This window comes from Vulpes vulpes, chromosome 9 (assembly GCF_048418805.1).
Source record: "Vulpes vulpes isolate BD-2025 chromosome 9, VulVul3, whole genome shotgun sequence".
Taxonomy (NCBI): domain Eukaryota; kingdom Metazoa; phylum Chordata; class Mammalia; order Carnivora; family Canidae; genus Vulpes; species Vulpes vulpes.
In genome coordinates, this window is record NC_132788.1 from 85,025,026 (window position 1) to 85,046,472 (window position 21,447).

General features: G+C 40.6%; 1 protein-coding gene across 27 annotated transcripts in view; it reads left to right on the forward strand.

The window, feature by feature from the left end:
- Positions 1–21,447, forward strand: part of CFAP20DC (CFAP20 domain containing) — a 239,958-nt gene that overhangs the window by 216,098 nt on the left and 2,413 nt on the right. For all 27 annotated transcript variants that reach the window (XR_011994359.1, XR_011994362.1, XR_011994358.1 and 24 more), the window contains one exon: positions 10,623–10,717. Coding sequence is in view for 22 of the 27 variants with exons in the window: in XM_025985448.2 (XP_025841233.1) it covers positions 10,623–10,717 (95 nt within the window). In the remaining 5 variants the exon portion in view is untranslated. The remainder of the gene's footprint in view (positions 1–10,622; positions 10,718–21,447) is intronic.

The window sequence follows — 21,447 nt, forward strand, 5'->3', positions numbered from 1 at the left end:
GCCGGCAGGTCCTTTGACTAGTTTGAAGAGGAGAGGCAGGGGCGGGGGGCCAGCTTGAGTCCATGAGAAGAATGGGAGGACACTGCACCACCCAAAACATTAAGAGGGGGATCCCTGGGTGGCTCAGCGGTTTAGCGTCTGCCTTCAGCCCAGGGCATGATCCTGGAGTCCCGGCATCGAGTCCCACATCGGGCTTCCTGCATGGAGCCTGCTTCTCCCTCTGCCTGTGTCTCTGCCTCTCTTTCTCTGTGCCTCTCATGAAATAAATAAATAAAATCTTTAAAAAAAAATCTCAGAGAGCAGGAGTGATGGAAGAGGGTGCTCATCCACCAAAGGAGTTAAAGGCTTTCTTAACAAGTAGATGGAATCAGTGCTTGGGAGAAAAGGATTATAATCAGAGCTGAGGAAAGCAACCAAATGTCACGTGCAAAGGACAAGGTGAATATGAAAATGGTGGAATAAAGAACAAGATCAAATTCAAAGTGAGGGGAAAAGCAGCCCAGGGAGAGGTTCAGAACGCTGGCCAGGGCTGGCATGCTCTGAGTGTGCCTCAGCTAAACTCCCATTTTGTTCGATGTTTGCTGCTTCCTGAGTTAGGAAGGCATGGGTTTTAAAGAAGCTGATCAAGGGTCAAGTCTATTGACACTAAATATCATGTCTGAAAATGTGAACATAGAGGATACAGGTGCTACACTATGCACCTGTGCTTCTTAACAAGTCACCAAAAAATGCTCTTGAGAAAATGAAATTGTTAAACATATACAAAGTAAAATAAAAATCAAACGCACAAAAACGATGTCACCAGGGTGGGAAAATATTATAACCTGAAGCAACATTTCTCAAGGTGTGCTTTTTGGACTTACGTTCCCCAAAAATGTGACACTTCCAGATGCACGCATGGGGCTATCCTCCTCTCAGGAGATTCATAGTGTTTTAGAAGCTCTCAAAAGCCCTGCAAGAAAAAGTCCTGTGTTTAACCTGATATTTTCCATATTTTACAGGTTACATAGAATTCCTTTTTTTCAAAACATACTTTGTATGTTTCTAAATGCATACTTAGTAAAAAGCCAGACAAACACGATGCTTTGATCAAAATTTCTTAATTGTATAAAATCTTCTGAATCTTAAGTTAAAATAGCATCACTTGTCAAGAGAATTCTGTAGTCATTTTTTTCAGATGTATTTTTAATTACTTTTTATTAATCATTAGAGTTCAGTTTGCCAACATATAGCATATCACCCAGTGCTCATCCTGTCAAGTGCCCCCCTCAGTGCCCATCACCCAATCCCCCCATCCAACCACCCACCTCCCCTCCCACTACCCCTTGTTCGTTTCCCAGAGTTAGGAGTCTCTCATGTTCTGTCACCCTCTCTGATATTTCCCACTCATTTTCTCTCCTTTCCCCTTTATTCCCTTTCACTATTTCTTATATTCCCCAAATGAATGAGACCATATAATGTTTGTTCTTCTCTGATTGACTTACTTCACTCAGCATAATACCCTCCAGTTCCATGCACGTCAAAGCAAATGGTGGGTATGTGTCGTTTCTAATGGCTGAGTGACATTCCATTGTATATATAGACCACAGCTTCTTTATCCATTCGTCTTTCAGTGGACACCGAGGCTCCTTCCACAGTTTGGCTATTGTGGACATTGCTGCTATGAACATTGGGGTGCAAGGTGTCCTGCCATTTCACTGCATCTGTATCTTTGGGGTAAATCCCCAGTAGTGCAATTGCTGGGCTGTAGCGTAGCTCTATTTTTAACTCTTTGAGGAACCTCCACACTGTTTTCCAGAGTGGCTGCACCAGTTCACATTCCCACCAACAATGCAAGAAGGTTCCCCTTTCTCCACATCCTCTCCAACATTTGTTGTTTCCTGTCTTGTTAATTTTCACCATTCTCACTGGTGTGAGGTGGGATCTCATTGTGGATTTCATTTGTATTTCCCTGATAGCAAGGGATGCGGAGCATTTTCTCATGTGCTTGTTGGCCATGTCTATGTCTTCCTCTGTGACATTTTTGTTCATGTCTTTTGCCTATTTCATGATGGGATTGTTTGTTTCTTTGCTGTTGAGTTTCATAAGTATTTTCTAGATCTTGGATACTAGCCCTTTATCTGATATGTCATTTGCAAAGATCTTCTCCCATTCTGTAGGTTGTCTTTTAGTTTTGTTCATGGTTTCTTTTGCTGTGCAGAAGCTTTTTATCTTGATGAAGTCCCAATAGTTCATTTTTGCTTTTGTTTCCCTTGCCTTCATAGGTGTATCTTGCAAGAAGTTGCTGTGGCCAAGTTCAAAAAGGGTGTTGCCTGTGTTCTCTAGGATTTTGGATTCTTGCTCACATTTAGATCTTTCGTCCATTTTGAGTTTATCTTTGTGTATGGTGTAAGAGAATGGTCCAGTTTCATTCTTCTGCACGTGGCTGTCCTATTTTTCCAGCACCATTTATTGAAGAGACTGTCCTTTTTCCAGTGGATAGTCTTTCCTGGTTTGTCGAATATTAGTTGACCATAGACTTGAGGGCCCATTTCTGGGTTCTCTATTCTGTTCCATTGATCTATGTGTCTGTTTTTGTGCCAGTACCACACTGTCTTGATGATCACAGCTTTGTTTTTTTTTAATATTTATTTATGTATTCATGAGAGACAGAGAGAGGCAGAAACATAGGCAGAGGGAGAAGCAGGCTTCATGCGGGGAGCCTGACGTGGGACTCGATCCCAGGACCCTGGGATCATGCCCTGAGCCGAAGGCAGACGCTCAACTGCTGAGCCACCCACGCGTCCCATGATCACAGCTTTGTAGTACAACTTGAAATCTCCAGCATTGTGATGCCCCTGACTCGAGTTTTCTTTTTCAGGATTCCCCTGGCTATTCAGGATCTTTTCTGATTCCACACAAATCTTTAGATGATTTGTTCCAACTCTCTGAAGAAAGTTCATGGTATTTTGATAGGGATTGCATGAGATGTGTAAATTGCCCTCGGTAGCATAGACATTTTCACAATATTAATTCTTCCAATCCATGAGCATGGAATATTTTTCCATCTCTTTGTGTCTTCCTCAGTTTCTCTCAGAAGTGTTCTGCAGTTTTTAGGGTAAAGATCCTTTACCTCTTTGGTTAGGTTTATTCCTAGGTAACTTATGCTTTTGGGTGCAATTGTAAATGGGATTGACTCCTTAATTTCTCTTTCTTCAGTCTTATTGTTAGTGTATAGAAATGCCACTGATTTCTGGGCATTGATTTTGTATCCTGCCACACTGCCGAATTGCTGTATGAATTCTAGCAATTCATAGAGTCTTTTGGGTTTTCTATGTACAGTATCATGTCATCTGCAAGGAGGGAGAGTTTGATTTCTTCTTTGCCAATTTGAATGCCTTTGATTTCTTTTTGTTGTCTGATTGCTGAGGCTAGGACTTCCAGTACTATGTTGAATAGCAGTCGTGAGAGTGGACATCCCTGTTGTGTTCCTGATCTTAGGGGAAAAGCTCCCAGTGTTTCCCCATTGAGAATGATATTTGCTGTGGGCTTTCGTAGATGGCTTTTAAGATGCTGAGGAATGTTCCCTCTATCCCTACACTCTGAAGAGTTTTGATCAGGAATGGGTACTGTGTTTTGCTAAATGCTTTCTCTGCATCTATTGAGAGGATCATATGGTTCTTGTTTTTTCTCTTGTTGATATGATCTATCACATTGATTGCTTTACGAATGTTGAACTAGCCTTGCATCCCTGGGATAAATCCCACTTGGTCATGGTGAATAATCTTCTTAATGTACTGTTGGACCCTATTGGCTAGTATCTTGTTAAGAATTTTTGCATTCTGTGTGCATCCGGGATATTGATCTATATTTCTCCTTTTTGGTGGGGTCTTTGTCTGGTTTTGGAATTAAGGTGATGCTGGCCTCATAAAACGAGTTTGGAAGTATTCTATCTTTCAGAACAGCTTTAGTAGAATTGGTATTGTTTCTTCTTTAAACGTTTGATAGAATTCCCCTGGGAAGCCATCTGGCCCTGGACTTTTGTGTCTTGGGAAGTTTTTGATGACTGCTTCAATTTCCTCCCTGGTTATTGGCCTGTTCAGGTTTTCTATTTCTTCCTGTTGCAGTTTTGGTAGTCTGTGATTTTCCAGAAATGAATTCATTTCTTCTAGATTGCCTAATTTATTGGCATATGGATGCTCATAATATGTATTTAAAGTCGTTTGTATTTCCGTGGTATTGGGTGGTGATATCTCCTTTTTCATTTGTGATTTTATTAATTTGAGTCTTTTTTGTTTTTAATAAGGCTGGTTAATGGTTTATCTATCTTATTAATTCTTTCAAAGAACCAATTCCTGGTTTTGTTGATCTCTTCTACAGTTCTTCTGGTCTCTATTTCATTGAATTCTGCTCGAGTCTTTATTAACTCTCTTCTTCTATTGGTGTAGGTTTTATTTGCTGTTCTTTCTCCATTCCTTTAGGTGCAAGGTTAGCTTGTGTATTTGAGTTTTTTTCCAATTTTTTGAGGGATGCTTGTATTGCAATGTATTTCCCTCTCAGGACTGCTTTTGCTGTATCCCAAAGATTTTGAATGGTTGTATCTTCATTCTCATTAGTTTCCATGAATCTTTTTTTTAATTCTTCTCTAATTTTCTGGTTGACCCTTTGATCTTTTAGCAGGATGGTCCAAATTTCTTCTTGTGATTGAGTTCAAGTTTCAAAGCATTATGGTCTGAAAATATTCAGGGGACAATCTCAATCTTTTGAGATCGGTTGAGACCTGATTTGTGACCCAGTATGTGGTCTATTCTGGAGAAAGTTCCATGTGCACTTGAGAAGAATGTGTATTCAGTTGTGTTTGGATGTAAAGTTCTGTAAATATCTGTGAAATCCATCTGGTCCAGTGTATCATTTAAAGCTCTTGTTTCTTTGGAGATGTTGTGCTTAGAATATCTGTCACTTATAGAAAGTGCCGTGTTGAAGTCCCCCAGTATAAGTGTATTATTATCTAAGTATGTCTTTACTTTGGTTATTAATTGATTGATATACTTGGCAGCTCCCACATTAGGGGCATAAATATTCATGATTGTTAGGTCCTCTTGTTGAATAGATCTTTTACATATGATATAGTGTCCCTCTTCATCTCTTTTACAGTCTTTGGAATAAAGCTCAATTTATCTGATATGAGGATGGCTACCCCAGCTTTCTTTTGAGGACCATTTGAATGGTAAATGGTTCTCCAACCTTTTATTTTCAGGCTGTAGGTGTCCTTAGGTCTAAAATGAGTCTCTTGTAGACAGCAAATAGATGGGTCTTGCTTTTTTATCCAGTCTGAAACCCTGCACCTTTTGATGGGATCATTAATCCCATTCACGTTCAGAGTTACTATTGAAAGATATGAATTTAGTGTCATCATGATACCTATCCAGTCCCTGTTTTTGTGGATTGTTTCTTTGGACTTCCTCTTTGTTTTACAGAGTCCCCCTTAATATTTCCTGCAGAGCTGGTTTGGTGGTCACATATTCTTTCAGTTTCTGCCTATCTTGGAAGCTCTTTATCACTCCTTCTATTGTGAATGAGAGCCTTGCTGGATAAAGTATTCTTGGCTGTATGTTCTTCTCATTTAGGACCCTGAATATATCCTGCCAGCCCCTTCTGGCCTGCCAGGTCTCTGTGGAGAGGTCTGCTGTTAACCTATAACTTCTCTCCATAAAGGTTAGGGATTTCTTGTTTCTTGCTGCTTTAAGGATCTTCTCTTTATCTTTGGAATCTGTAAGTTTCACCATTAAATGTCAGGGTGTTGACCGGTTTTTATTGATTTTGCGGGCACGGGGGGAGCTGGGGGGAATCTATCTCCTGGATCTGAATGCCTGTTTCCTTCCCCAAGTTAAGGAAGTTCTCAGCTATGATTTTTTCAAATACACTTTTTGGTCCTCTGTCCCTTTCAGCACCCTCTGGAACCCCAATTAAACATAAATTTTTTTCCTTCTGAGGCTGTCATTTATTTCACTTAACCTTTCCTCACGATCTTTTAATTGCTTTTCTCTTTTTTCCTCAGCTTCCTTCCTTGCCATCAACTTGTCTTCTATGTCACTCACTCATTCTTCTACCTCATTAACCCTCGCCGTTAGGACCTCCATTTTGGATTGCATCTCATTTAATTGATTTTTAATTTAGGCCTGATTACATAGAAATTCTGCAGTCATGAAGTCTCTTGAATCCTTTATGCTTTTTTCCAGAGCCACCGGTAGCTTTATAATTGTGCTTCTGAATTGGCTTTCTGACATCGAATTGTAATTCAAATTCTGTAACTCTGTGGGAGAGAATACTATTTCTGATTCTTTCTTTGTAGTGAGTTCTTCTTTCTAGTCATTTTGCTCAGTGCAGAGTGGCTAAAAACAAGTTGTACTTGTTAGAAGCACAAACTCTTCTCTCTGTAGCATTCCAGCTGTTCTCTCTTTAAATCTCAGGCTGAATATGTAGGTTTTCAGGATGACTTGAAAGTTATCTAGGTAAGTTGGTGGGGAGAGTTGACTTGGGAACCCTAGTCTTCCGCCATCTTGCCCCACCAACCTGTAGTCATTTTTTAAAGATAAAATTAGATCCACCTTATACCAAAATATATTCACACCATATATACTATAACTCAAAGTACAGAGCTAATTAAAAAATTAATACATTTGATTACAGAAAATTTTTTTAAACTTTTGCATGGCAAAAAAAGGTGTAGGCAAAGACATACAACAAAGTGAGGGGAAAAGACAAAAAATCTGATAGAAGAAAGAGCAAAGACATGAATACACAAAAAAAACATAGATATAAAATGCATATATGCATATACCTACATGTTAAGTACGTGGCCTTAGGCACTTGAAAAGACAGTCGACTCCATTCATAATGCTCATATTGAGAACAAATGCAAATCAGAATTACTTTAAGATACCAGTTTTTATCTCTCAAATTAGAAAGCATGAAAAACTTGACAACATACTCTTAAGACATGGCTGGTGAGAAACCAGCACTGACCCACAATGGCTGATGGGAATGCAGATGGCACAACCCTTGTGGAGGGAATTTGTTAGTATCTAACAAAACCAAGTATCTATTTACCTTTTGTCCCAGGGATTCCACTTCTGGGAATTTACCTTAAAAGGTATATCTTCAACTATACAAAAATATGTAGCTCAAGGTTATCCACTTCAGTGTTAATTTCAGTAATTGCACAGTACTGAAAACATGCCCAAACCTAGGAGTATGGTGAAATACATTATGGTATGGCCATGCATGGAGTACCACGCAATTGTGAAGAAGAATGATATGTTCTCTATGAACTGAGGTGAATGATTTCCAGGTTATATTTTAAATTGAAAAATGAAAGTGTGAGAGTTATTGTAATCTACCTTTTGCATTAGACACATGCCTGCTTATTTTTTGCAAAAAGAAACATAGTAGATACCAGAACTAATGAAATTTATTTCCTATAGAGAGGTCTATGGGGATGGCATGGAAATGATGAGGGAGGAACAGACTGAGAGATATGGCGGAAATGTAACTTACCTGAATATGAGTTTCTAGGTATTTTGACTTTTGAACTGTTAACATTTTATGTACTCCACAAGAATAATAAAAATCACCAGTTAATGGAGAAAAAAAATACCTCAAATAAAATACAAACAGAAGTAGATGACTATAACTCTTATTTCAGACAAATAATACAACCACACTGAAGAGCAGAGAGAAAAACTAACTCGTGTAAATTTAGAATATACTGTTTTACCATTTTATACAATATTAATGAAGGAATAAAAAGAACTCTAGAGAGTAAGTTTGGGGTTTTCTACGGTTGTTTTGTTTGCATGGCAATTCTGAAATACTTTTGGCATATTCTATAGCTCAAAAAATAAGCAAATTTACTGAAGATAATGGGAGCCGGGTTCCTCACTGTCTAAAGGAGTTACAAATATAGAAAGAGGAGAGATGAGAATGAATCTGTGGTATTGTATTAGTATTGGAGAAATGAGCCTGCAGTTATTGACCAGGGATCATCAGACTTTTCTGTAAAGGGCCAAATAACGAATACTTAACTCTGTCATTATAATACAGAAACATCCATAGACAATACATAACAAGTGAACATAGCTTTATTCCAATAAAACTTTATATATAGACACATTTGAATTTTATATAATTATCATCTGTCATGAAACATTATTATTTTATTTTTTTCAACCACTTAAAAATGTAAAAATAATTCTCATTTTGCAAGCTGTGCAAAAGCAGGCAGTGAGCCAGACTTTGCCCACAAGCCAGAGTTTGCCAATCCCACTTGGTAGAGAAATGATGATAGATAACAAATGTGATCAAGTGTTTCAGTTAGGGAATCTGGATGAAGGATATGTAGGAGTGCTTGTACTCTTCTTGCAAAGAAGTACTCTTTATACTTTTCTTACAGAAAAGCTGTAAGTCTGAAATTATTTTAAAACAACCAAAAAAAGTCACAAAAGGAAGAACACTGCACTTTTCATAGCTACTGCAGAGAAGGAAAAACAGTAATCAAGTCATTGGCCTAAGAGGTGAATGTCTTGCCTTTCATAACAGTCATACAGCCCCCACGTCTATTTTTCCCTTGTCCATGGACCATGAGTAGGAGCTACTCCTGCCTGTGTTCAGAGTTTCTGATTGGTCACTGGGGATGTCATCCTATGATCACATTATGCTCTCTGTTGTTGGTGCTCCTTGTTGCTCTCCAATACTCTTACTGAGTAATGAGGTCACCAGGGCTGGTAATTTGTATATGATCTTGTAATATTCTATAATGTGGGAACTTGGGGTCTAGACTAATGAAATGGACTAAATGAAAAGTACTTATCAGAAAATTTCCCATTAGCTTGGAAGTCTGCAACAATTCCTTTCTGGTGTTCTTAAATAAATGTATTATTATGAAATCCACTTATACAGCACGTTCACCTGGCTTATTTCACTAGTCATAATCTAGTGAGAGCTAAGGTGAGGAGGAGCTGACAGTGTCTTAAAATATCACAAATGATACTTTAAATGATATTTTATGTTGAGATACTTATTTTTTTGCAGGAAGAGTGAATGACTTTCGTGGAAGATCTTGACTATAGAGACTTGTAACCAGGCTTCCATCCTTGGCTGGTTTAATTCCAACAAAATCCAATTCCTCCTACCTTGGTTTATCATTGTAGGGAAAGCCACACAATGATTTTTACCAATAATGAAGATGATGGTGGTCCTAGCTGAAATTTATTGAATGTGACTAACCAGATCCATGCTAAATGTTGTTCATCCTTTTATTTTTTTTTTTCATTTAATTCTAACAACCAAACTCTGAGGTACAGTCCTTATCTCCTCTTTGTGGAAGAGATGTATGATGTAAGTGGCATGGCCAAGCTCTTGCATGGGGAAACATGGAGCCAGGATTGACCTGGAGAGCCAGTACTCTTACTTCCTGCTGGGACTGTCTCCCATCATAGATAAAGACAGTAATAAACACAGAAATTTAGAAAGAAGCTGTTTAGTCACGAGGACATACTCCTGTTGAGGAGAATAAGGCAAACAAAACAGGTGCTGATATCAATGCAAGCAAGAGAGTTTCCGTTGGAACAGCCTGCACTTTCCCTTCCTGCTCCCTCCCCTGAAGAAACTCACTAACAAGTCTAGAGTTGAGAAAGGCTGGAAGTAGAGCACACAGTCACTCATGCCCTCTGCATGACCCTCTTGTGTCACACCCATGCAGGTACCTCCTAGAGGGACTGGGAAGACCTGAAAAGAATAGAGGAAGGAGAGTAAAGAACTCGGGAAATTAGGTTGGCAGTTGGAGGCAAAGGAGCAGGGAATGGAGGAGTGGTTTTGCCCCCATTCTTAACGGAAGAACAGAAGGAATAGTCACTCCGGGGCCTGGCTCCCCTCACTCTTCTTTCTTTTGCCTTCTGCTGCTCTAATGCTCTGAGTGCTGACCCCTCCGTTGAGGCTGGTGCCTGACTGCTCCAAGACCAACTTTTGTTTTGGATCACATTTGGAATGTTGTCACGGAGGTGACATGTGACTTTGCCAGACTTCCTTACCCAAAAAATCCAAAGGAACGTTGTCTCTGCTGCATTCTTCTGAGTTACCAAAATAACTCTCTTATGTGAGAGGAACAGTGTACAGTTTAATAGTCACAATAATAAACTTCCAAGAGGAGAGACGCCTGGGTGGCTCAGTGGTTGAGTGTCTGACTTCAGTTCAGGGCATGATCCCGGGGTTCTGGCCTCAAGTCCCACATTGGGCTCCTTGCAGAGAGCCTACTTTTCCCTCTGCCTATGTCTCTGCCTCTCTCTGTGTGTGTCTCATGAATACACAAAATCTTTAAAAAATAATAATAATAATAAACTTCCAAAAGAAATAGTTGTCTTTAATCTAGATGTATTTGTGGGACAACTAGTTCAATGATTAGCATTATATTAATCCATTTATAGAACTAATTATTAACTCTGGGCATTCTGTCTTTCTGAAATATGAAGGAGAGGGAAAAAAATGTTTCTTTGTAAAAGCCCCAGGAAATTATAAATCCAAGGGAGAGGTAAAATTTACATATGAAATTGCACACCTGTTTATTTCCTTTCTTCTTTCCTTTTTAGGGACTGGTTAAATATGTTGAGCCCACCGATTGTTCCTTCCAGTCGACAGCCAACAGACCAGCATCCGGATTCTTCTGGAAGCTTGAGTGCTCAAGGTGGGAAATGGAAAATGTTATACACAACAAAATAAAAATCATTAACTACAAATAGAGAAAATTGGTCACTTTGAGATGCCACCGTTTTTATTAAATGCTAATCATCTAGGCTCATACCCCCAAAATGAGATAAGCTGTGCCTCATTTTGTAGGCTGATAAGTCCTTTAGTATCAAAATGACCTTCATCTGGACTTTGGCTCTACCAGTTTCTGCCATGTGGCCTTTATGACTTTTGGTTATTGCATTTGTAAAGCAAGATTGATAATAGATAGTGTCTGCCTGAAAGCTTTCCATGAAGATTCAGTAAGATGTACTGTACACAAAGCACTTAGAATACTAGCTGTTCATATTATTATAAAGCAGACCCAATACTCTACATCACTAGATACATGCTTTTATTAATACGGGGATACTTGTCTTTAAAGATAAGGCTGAAAAATAAATAAATAAATAAAGATAAGGCTGGCACCGAGTTATAGCAAGTAATGTTAGCAATGGCGGAATGGGAAAGAAGCAGGAATGAAAATTTGCTGGAGGTTCCCTTTGCTAATGAGTTAGAGAAATGAACTATTAGTTCTTGGTTGTGAGCAGGGAACATGATTGTCAGAAGTGCATAGAGGAGGAAGGGAAGAGACCCTTTGGTAGAAACAGAGGGAGTGGGATGGAAGGGGTAAAGGAAAGTCTAAAGTACATAATTGGAGTGACAAATAACCTCGGAGTGGGACTCCCTGAGATGGTTTTTGGAACTGGGATTTTGAGGATGGAAGTACTACATCTGAAGTTAAAAAAATAATAAAGGAACTGAAGCCAATATAAATTGGTCCAACAAAGGTGCCAGGTTTTTTTTTCCCCTAACTGCCCCAGGAAGAAAGTGGAACATCTCATTTTTCTCCAGGTATGGAAAATTCAGAGTGAGAGCTCATACATCTGAGTTGTACGTTTGGGCCACCCAAGGGATGGAGATGTCTCTGTGATTTACTATCTGAAATAGATTATGCCCCTCAAATTGGGAATCTTTTTAGAGGTGTACATTCATAATTACTTATGACAGAAAAATAGAATCTTGGCTGTCAGGAGGAGACCTTGCTGTGAAAGAACAAATAATATGTTATGTTAAGTGTCCTAAATAAACCACAGGAACAGAGAGTGTGGTCCTTGAGCAAAGGCACCCAAGATATATATTAGTGATAAGTAGTTGAAAAGATGGCTTCAAGTCACCATTGCAAAGTGATGTTTTGACAGCAGGAGCTCAGTTATGTTGAAGGTAAACAGAACTTCCATCGAGAAAAAAAAAAAAATCGAGAGCAAATTACCAAATGAAATTCAGAAGATTGTAGAAATGTTCTGGCTGATGTTAACCAGACCTGGCTCCCCTCCTGCATGTCAGCTTAGGTTTTGTATCAGCTCTCTGTTTCCCCTTTTCTGATATACTTGAGTGGTTTGTAGCTAATTAATGTCATCAAAAATTAGTGTTTCCTATTTGGTTATCTTTACATGTTACTGGTTTAGTTTTAGACAACATACCAATATGCCAAGATAGTGTTCTTAATAAAGTGTTTGCAAAGAAAAGTTATTGGCTTAAGTATCCGATTTGTATCACCAGAAGCAAAAAGGAGATGTCGTTGTGGGCAGTCCAGGCCTCTTCCTGGGCTTCTATTGCACAATACCATGAATTTAGGGCACTGAGCTAAGTTGTGACATTAACTGTCACAACAACACCATGAGGAAGGTACTCTTTGTGTGGGTGTGTATTCGTTGTCCTTTACAGCTGAGAAAACCAAGTTACAGAGTTTTTGAATGCCTTGCCCAGGGTCCCACAACTAGTCGTCAGCAGAGCTGGGATGTGAATCTAAACAGCCGAGCCCCAGATCCCAGCCACTCTTGATTTTTGAAACAAGTACCTAGATTACCTACTCCAAAAATAATACATGTAAAATCAGGAATTGAAATTTTATTTTTCTACTGAGTTCTTGATTTACAGAGGAAAAAAACACACAAATTAAAACATTTCAAGTGCTAAGTAGCTAAGTTCTTTAAGGGAAGAAAAGGAAAAAAAAAAGCAGACATCTGGTCCCCTGTTTTAGCCCTGGCCTGCCTTGCCCGCCCATCCATGCTCATCAGGAATGACAAGTGGTACATTTTCTCCACAGAAGTGAGGGACTCAGGTGAAGTTGCCGAGTTGACCAGCTCTGAGGGAGCAACAGGGTTACTGAGAGACAAGATCCCTGGGTCATCCAGCTGCCAGGCCTGGGTGTTTACTTGTCACCTACCTTCTCGAAGGCCTTTCCAGTCTTATCTAAGTAGGCCAGTCTCCCTCCACCTTGCACATTATCTTCGTGCCCTTTTCACAGTTTGTAATTCATGATTTGTTTGCTGGTGTCATGTCTGTCTTCCTAGCCTGTGAATTTTCAAAAGCAGAGACTTCGTCAGCTTGCTCACTACTGGATCCCAAGTACCCTATGTGATTTCTGTAGGCTATTGGGTATTCTCTAAATTTTTGTGAGGAGGAAAACCGGAAGGGAGAAAGGGGAAAAAAGAGGGAGAGAAATGTTCTTCAGCTGGTCATTTTTATACCTAATGAGTAATTCACTGAAGTCTTACTTTCAGTTTTCCCTCATTCCAATGTTTTAGTATATTAGGGATATTTCTAAAATTTGACAATGAGAATATTGAACCTAGACCTTTGCACTTTAGCAACTAGAGCAGAGATATGTCACCTTATGCAGTGGCTGTTAAACTGTATTTATTTTCACTGAAAACTTTCCTTTCAAATGAATTTCATATGAAATTCCAACATATAAAAGAGATCAAAGCAGAATTGCTCTGGCTCAAGAGGAAGTTAGGGTCTCAGAACTCTGCCTTGGGGCTCTGATGAACCAGCTGAGAACCCTGATGCAATCCCAACGTGCTCAACTTGACCTTGCTTGAGGTTGAATCCCCAGTCAGAGCCCCAGCTAGGATTAGAACCCTGCCTTCCTCCACATCTGTGTCTTTCTGCAAAACTGTTAAGGTGCTTTTGAAGGCTGGTTAACAGGGAAGGGAGATCCCCCATCTTTAGACTTCTAGAATAAAAATAATAATGGCTTATATTTATTTCGTCTTCCTATGACCCACACCTGCAAGTGCCCTTTACTTCTCATAATGGCCTCCTGAGGTGTAGATACTCTTGATATTATCCACCTTTTACACATGGACACCGGGACTTAGGGCCAGGAAGTAACGTGCTGAACCCCCACAGCTCCAGCAGAGGTGGAGAGGCCGAGATGCATCTATAGAGCTAGAGACATGACTGTGCTTGAACAGCAGGGAAAGATGGCCTGATCAATGCATAGTTCTAGAAAACTTGCCCCAGGGGCACCTGCTGGCTCAGTGGTTGAACTCCTCTGCCTTTTGGATCAGAGCATGATTCCAGGGTCCTAGGATCAGGTTCTAGGATCGAGTCCTGCATAGGGCTCCCTGCAGGGCTCCCCTCTGCCTATGTCTCTACCTCTCTATGTCTCTCATGAATAAATAAATGAAATCTTAAAAAAACAATTGCCCCAGGCCATACGAGAGTGAGTGCCTGTGTTAACCTTAAAAACAATAGAGCAAGTTATTTTACCAGCAAAATGAGGAATGGCAAGCTTGGGACACACAGGCTACAGCAAAGCATAGGCGAGCCTGGAGAACAAAGGAGAGGAATATTACTTGGTAGGGAAAAAGGAGGACATTGGGAGAGGCTGCTTTGAAGGAAAGTCTGTTAGATTCAAAGTCTAACACAAGAGTTCAAGGTGGTGACGTTTCTCATCGCCTAGGCTGTTGCCTGTCAGGGAGAAAAACTTTCCTCCCTTCTGCTGGGGCAGTAAAGTGAACTTCTTGCTGCCCAGGCATGTGGTGTAGGCTGCAACAGGAAGCTCGTGTGTGAGCACTCCCTCTTCAGGGCTTCCCGACCCCATGTCAATCGAGGTCTCCCTCTGTTAGTTTTCACACATGCATTCTACTAGCCTTTGAGTCCCCACCTTATTCAGTGCAAGTTTGTGTCCCAACCACATTGTCTGCTAAGACAGAGCACCTCAATCGCATAGATGCCACCTCAAAGTAGAACAGCCCGTCTTCCTGCAGAGCCAGCCCCCCGGCAGGGGCAGGGGCAGCACTGCACTCTGCGCCACTCACCTGGAGAGACACACAGGCAGCTCTCTGCACTTCCTCCTAGGCTGCGGTGCACTTGCTGAATGCCAGTTGCCAGGGGCAAGGGAGCCCTTGACACATACCAAATATGTGGTCTCCTGGAGCGCACGTGAAATATAAAAATGGGAAGTTATGATTTCAGAACTTACTCAAGAGAACTAACAAACTGACCTTTGAAAAATAAAGCCGACTTGGCTGGAAGAGGAGTTGTCAATTTGTTTTTGACATTTGTTCCTTTACAGATATGACCCTTCAATTATTCATGCTTACCGGGTCCAAAATGGAATAATAATGACTTCTCTCGTCGGCCCTGCAAAACCTCTCATGCAGTTTACATAGATTCTGAGTAAGAAAGACATTCAGAGGTGCTTGTGGAGTTGCCAGAATTGCAGAGAAATAACATCCTTGTACCTTTTTGATGGCAAGGTCACATAGGCTATTCCTTCATGAGCACTGGTTAATCTCCCACGAGACAGAAATAGGCAGCAGAGGGGATCCCTGGATGGCTCAGTGGTTTAGTGTCTGCCTTTGGCCCTGGGCGTGATCCTGGAGACCCAGGATCGAGTCCCACATCTGGCTCCCTGCATGGAGCCTGCTTCTCCCTCTGCCTGTGTCTCTGCCTCTCTCTCTGTGTGTCTCTCTCATGAATAGAATAGAATAAAATAAAATATAATAAAATAAAATATAAAAAAATAAAGAAATAGGCAGCAGATGCTGATTTTAAAGCTGTAATATCCAAATTACTAGTCGAGAAATTAGGAGAACCTCATGGCTCTTTGAAGCTAAGCAAAGGGAGGGGAATCTGGCTGTGTGCTCTGGATCCAGCAGAGTTCTCCCAGAGTCTTAGTTCCTGCTACACAGTTACTCGATGTTCACCTGATACTCTGAATCTGAAAGCACTCTTCTGTAATTGCCTTACAGACACTATGCTTCACTGAAAAACCATGGTATCCTCCAGTGCTTGACTTGGCACCTAGGACACAGTACAGGCTTCAGAAATATTTAGTGAGTGAATGCATGAGTCATCTGCATGTGGAAAACAAATGATTTGGTCTACTCTTTGGATCTTCCTTGTATTTTCAAGATTTATTTAAGGTGCAAAGGATACCTTCCCCCCAAAAGCAATACTGGCAGTGTAAGAGTATTAACAGATGCCAGCACCGGCCGTGTGTCCATGACAAGGTCAAGTTTTCCTATATTACCTCATAATGGCTTTTCCCAAAATTCCCAGGCATGAGGCTATGTTATGTCCTCCTGTACAGGCAAAGTTAAAGTCATAGCCTGGGTCACGGACCCACTGAGTGTGGAGCAGGACTCTGACCCAGGCCTGTCCAACCTGGCAGTCTGCACCCTTAACCCCCACGCTGCTATAGGACCACAGAATTCCCATTTAGGTCAATTAGAACCATACAACTGAAGTGTCCACTGCAATTTTTTTTAATTTAGGAGTTCTCTTTCTTGAAGCTTTCTGGATAAAATAGTACTCTCTTTCAACCCACAGCATCCCCACCTCAGTGCTCAGCTCCTATAATGATTCATTAGTATTCATGACAGACTTGAATCCAGAGTCCCCACCCCTTCCCCTGTTAGGCAAGGAGTTGCCTTTAAAAGCTCTCAGATTAACCTTGGGGAAGGGAGATCTTTTCTTAATGCAGCTATCAGTCTCAGGGGTATCTTCTCTGCCCAAAAGTGGTTGCGAGGTAGGGGGCTGGTAATCAACATTCTCACTAGTATAAAGAGATGCCTTCCTTCTGGGAGTACTAGAAATGAGCCCAGTAGTAGAGAAGTAAACACATTGCTGGTATCTGAGGAGCTCTCTCTCTTATTCTAGAACCATCCCCACCTATTTATTCCCCAGAAACACCTCAGAAAGGGTCCTAGTCCAGGGTGTGATTTCAGCTTCCCTTGCTGGAATTGGGATGCATTTTCCCCTAGATGCACTGTTCCCACCTTGCCTGAAATCAGGCCATTGAGACGCTATGGGCTCTGTAGCCTTCAGAGCTCAGTAGTCTGTTTAGGGACTTCTCTGGGTGTGTTAACAAAATGCATTCAGAGTTGTAAGCCATGTATTTCCAAGTGCACAATTATTTTGTAGGTTCTTTTCCCAGCTTTATTGAGATAAAATTAACATGTAACATTGTGTAAGTCTCAGATGTGGCACTGTGTTTCACTGGATGCTTTGATATACACAAGCGCACATTTGAATCACAGCACATTTGTAAGTAGAGACTACCTGGAAGGAAGGAAATTGCACAAATTCCCAGTCTGTCATCCAAATCCTTCACCATATTATCTTCAATGGCATTTTCCAGGTAAAATATAGCCAGTGTTTTTGCAAAAGAGGTGACGTACTCATTTCCCAAATGAAACCTGAACTATAATCATGGCATGTTATTTGCCTTCCAAGAAACAATATAGTTTTCTAATAGAAGAAAGTATCTTTTCATCCTTTTTATCCGATCCATGGTCATTTATCTTTCCCTCATTTGAGGACACATATTTGCTGAAAACCCAAAATTCAGCAGTTCACGGGAGACTTTCTCGGGGTTTTGTGCAAGTTAATTTTGCCCTACTGTGAGCGGCATTAGTGGAAGAGTCTGCAAGCACATGGGGCTCAGCAGAATCTTATCTAAAATGTCATCTTTATTGATCCTAAGGCTGACTGTTTGGAATGGTGATCCCTCACCATTGAATTGTTTAAACAGTAGTGTATTAGTATGCACATAAAAATACAGTCAATCACTTCTCAAGATCTATAAGAGAGAAAATGCATTAACTTTTATAAAAAAAAATTCTGGATAGCAGCGTCAGAAAATCGAAAATCAAGTGCAGTGTCTTGATTCAGAGATTTTAAATCTGATAAACCGATGCCGTGTTATTTATTTTGAAGCTTGAAGACTCAGCCTGCGCATATAGGTTTTCTATTATCTATGGTTAAAATGCAATAAATATAGATAATTAAGCATTTATATTAATAGACTTTCAAAAGGTGAACTGAAGGGATTATTTGCCTGAGCTAATCTAACAGAGGGGAGGGCAGCTAATATTGCTGAATCTGGTTTGGCTCCGTTGGTTCTTCTTCTGTTATTGCTGTTAACCAATTTCAAAGTGGATAAAGCTGGAAGTTTGTAAATAGATTATTATCTGAAAGGCAATTTTATTTCACTGGAAATGACTTTATTATGTGGAGAAGAGTAAAAATGTAATTTGGACCCCTGTCCAGATGCTCTTAGTCTTGTAGCAGAGAATGGTTTTATTTGTTAATTTGTCCTTTTAGAGTTTCTGTAGCCAGTCTTTAAATAGAGCAATTTAGCATTTTGGGGAAAAACAAACTCTGCACCATCCAAGAATATAATTGAAAATTACCCCATACCCATGCACAATAATTACCTTTCAAAACATTTCCCATTGCTTGACATCATAGTGGTAATTGCTTAATGATATTATAATTTCATTACGTAGGGATTACAATGGCTTAAATGATGTAAATTGGAAGCTTTGAAAATTAAGTTATAATGAAAACAAAACCTTTTATGCAAGTTTAAAGCACTTATTTCAATGTAAAATTATACATAATGTCACCCAATTTTTGTATGAGTATCATTGTTGGTAGAGTTTTAAAATTCACCCATTTAAAGCTTTAGTACTAAAAGCCACGAAACCTGCTTTAGTCCCAGGGTTATAATGCATGAGGTTCCAGTTTTATAGTGATATGTATTGGAACGAATGCATTTATATAGCAGTTACTGCTTCAGTTTATATGCATTATGTAGCAAAACGCCTACTAATGAATTGGATCCACCTCGATCCCCTTGCAGTTCAGTGATAAAGACCCATGGCCCATTACAACTGTTATTTTCATCTCGAAAGATTCCTAACTGGTCGTAAAATGTATTGAGTTTTCTAACTTAATAGCGCCAGCTTAAAGTTTTATCTTTTTGGAAAGTACCAGCGCACAGTGTGCTAAGCAGTTATATGGCAAGGAACTTACCTGCCAGAGGTCAGAATGTGTGGATTTCCCTCAATGTGTGGATGGAGTAAAAAGGAAGCATCGGACAGCAGACCCCTGAGATATGTAGACTCATGATCATTTACCTCTGTGATATGCGATTTTAACATTATACCTGATGGAAAAATTCTTTTTACTTTTTGAAAAATACGTGACTTTTGGTTGTAAGAAATCTTTTTATTTAAAGAAGCATTAATTGCCATGTCCTTTATAAAACGAATTGAGGGCTTTGTATTTTGTTCAAATCCACTATTTCTTCTTTTGGTAGCAAAAAATCAAACAGGCACAGTTTGGAGATAGGGAATAAGATACAAGCAAACATACCCCTCTTGTGTCTAACTCCGGTATCTTACGTTTTTCATGATGACATTTATAACAACATTTATTGAATATTCTCTGTGTGGAGTGTTACAGAGTATCTTACTTAGTTCTCCGAGGTACTATCATGGGTAGTTTTACTATCTTTGCATGTAAGACGACTAAGGCTCAGAGTCCTGAATTATCCCCCTGTCCCACAGCTACGAAGTGGTGGAATGGGATTTGGACCCAGATCTGTCTGACTCCATTGTCTCGATGTCATGCTACCTGTCTCTCTCTATAAAGCCTTATCTTAGGACTCTCAGCGTTGTCAGTGTTTCTATCCTGAGTGACTAAACAATTTATACCCTTTAGTTCATGATTGATTTCAATACTGTCATTATCCTTAATAGTAACGATCATTTATCGAACAACTACTATGTGCACTGTGCTATGCATATTATCTAGTGTCCAATTTCATCTTCCATAAAACCCTATGAAAATAGGCATTGTTATTTGCATTTGATGAATAAGGAAATGAGGCTCCAGTGAAGCAAAATAACCCTACCTGCCCGGAGGTCACTCGGGTAGGCAGTGACCGAGCTCCCCTGCATCCTGTCTGCCGGACCCGAGGGCCCACAGTTCTCTTGGCCACTCTGCAGTTGCAACTCCCATTCCCCACCCCCACCCCCGCCTCATTAGTCTTCAGTAGCTGCTTTTGTTTCATGTGTGAATGTCACATCCACACCTAGACATAGGACAGATTTAATAGACAGCATCATCACATAGCAGGCACACATTAGTTACTTACTGATTCTGTTCTCTGAAGTAGCCCAAATAAGAAAGGGATGATGGATTGGATATGTGAAGGTAAAGGACATGCACACCCTCCTTTTGATGTGCAGAAGTGACCTAAAGGGGGTCATCTTCCATGAGAAACAGCCGCTTGAAAAGCATTCCCAACCTCTCCTACCTAAAGGAAGAAAGTGGAGGCAGGACCCTAGGGACTGCTCTTAAGGTAACAATAGAAAGGAAAGGAGAGGCAGCCTGCCTTCTCTGATTTTGTGTTCTTAATTAGAAACCTTGCAGGGTGCTCAGGTCAGCCACCACCATTAACGTGGTCATTAGCAAAGTCCTGTCACACTTCAAGGACATAAGCCACTGCAGCCAAGAATTTCAGGAACTCATCAAAGGCACAGCAGGGATCATTGGATCTGGCCCTGCACAATAAAATTTCACACAAGTGGTGGCCCAGCACCCCCCCTCCCCGCTTCACCCTCCTCAAGGGCCATGTCCCATTTCCTGGTCAGCTCTACTGTTTAGAAATTTCTTCCTTGAGCTGAGCCAAAACCTGGCTCCTTGGAACTTTCCCTCGCCAATCCTCTTGCTTCCTCCTGGAACCCCATAGAATCTTCTTTAGCTTCTCTCTTCATTTATCACCCTTTATGTACCTGCAGCCAGGAGGGCTGCTGTCACCTCAAGCTTTGTCTTTTCTGGAGTTAATAAGCCCAGATTTTGCCTCTGCCCTCCCACATGGACTCTCTCTCATCTTTGATTTTTGAAGCATGAGAAATGAAATTTCTTTTGTTTCCAAGCCTGAGTTTTTTCAAATGTAGGACAATTTTTTTCACCCTCTTCTGCGTTTAAATTTCCATAATATCAGAGATCCCGACTGAATGTGTTCCACCACCTTCTTAACAAAAGCAGGGCACCAGTATGGTAGAGAGAACACAGAACTGAGAGTCTGGAAACCCAAGGTCATCCCTGACTCTGACTCAGCAAGTGACCTCAGGTGAGCTGGTTAACCCTGCATACCTTGCTTCCCTCATCTGTCCAGCAGGCCCTGTAATTCCTGCCTCTTTCAACAGAGGCTCAAGTGAGCTACTGCATGGGGAAGTGCTTTCTTTTATTTTTTTAAATGAGTTTTTTTTTAAGATTTTATTTATTTATTTGAGAGAGAGCACGAGCACAGTGAGGGCCAGAGGGAGAAGCAGGCTCCTCACTGAGTGGGGAGGCCGCTCGGGGGCTCAATCCCAGAACTCCCGGATCATGACCTGAGCAGAAGGCAGGTGCTTCACCAATTGAACCTCCCGGGCTCCCAGGGGAAGTGCCTTCTAAGCCATCGGGGTCTCCGCCAGTTGAGATGTTGGCAAACAAGGCAGAGGTGTACCATTCCTCCATTAGCTCCACTTTTTAAGGACTGCTGGCCCTGCATGCAGCCCGTGAGAGAATCAGCTGCTTTTGTGTTTTGCCCAA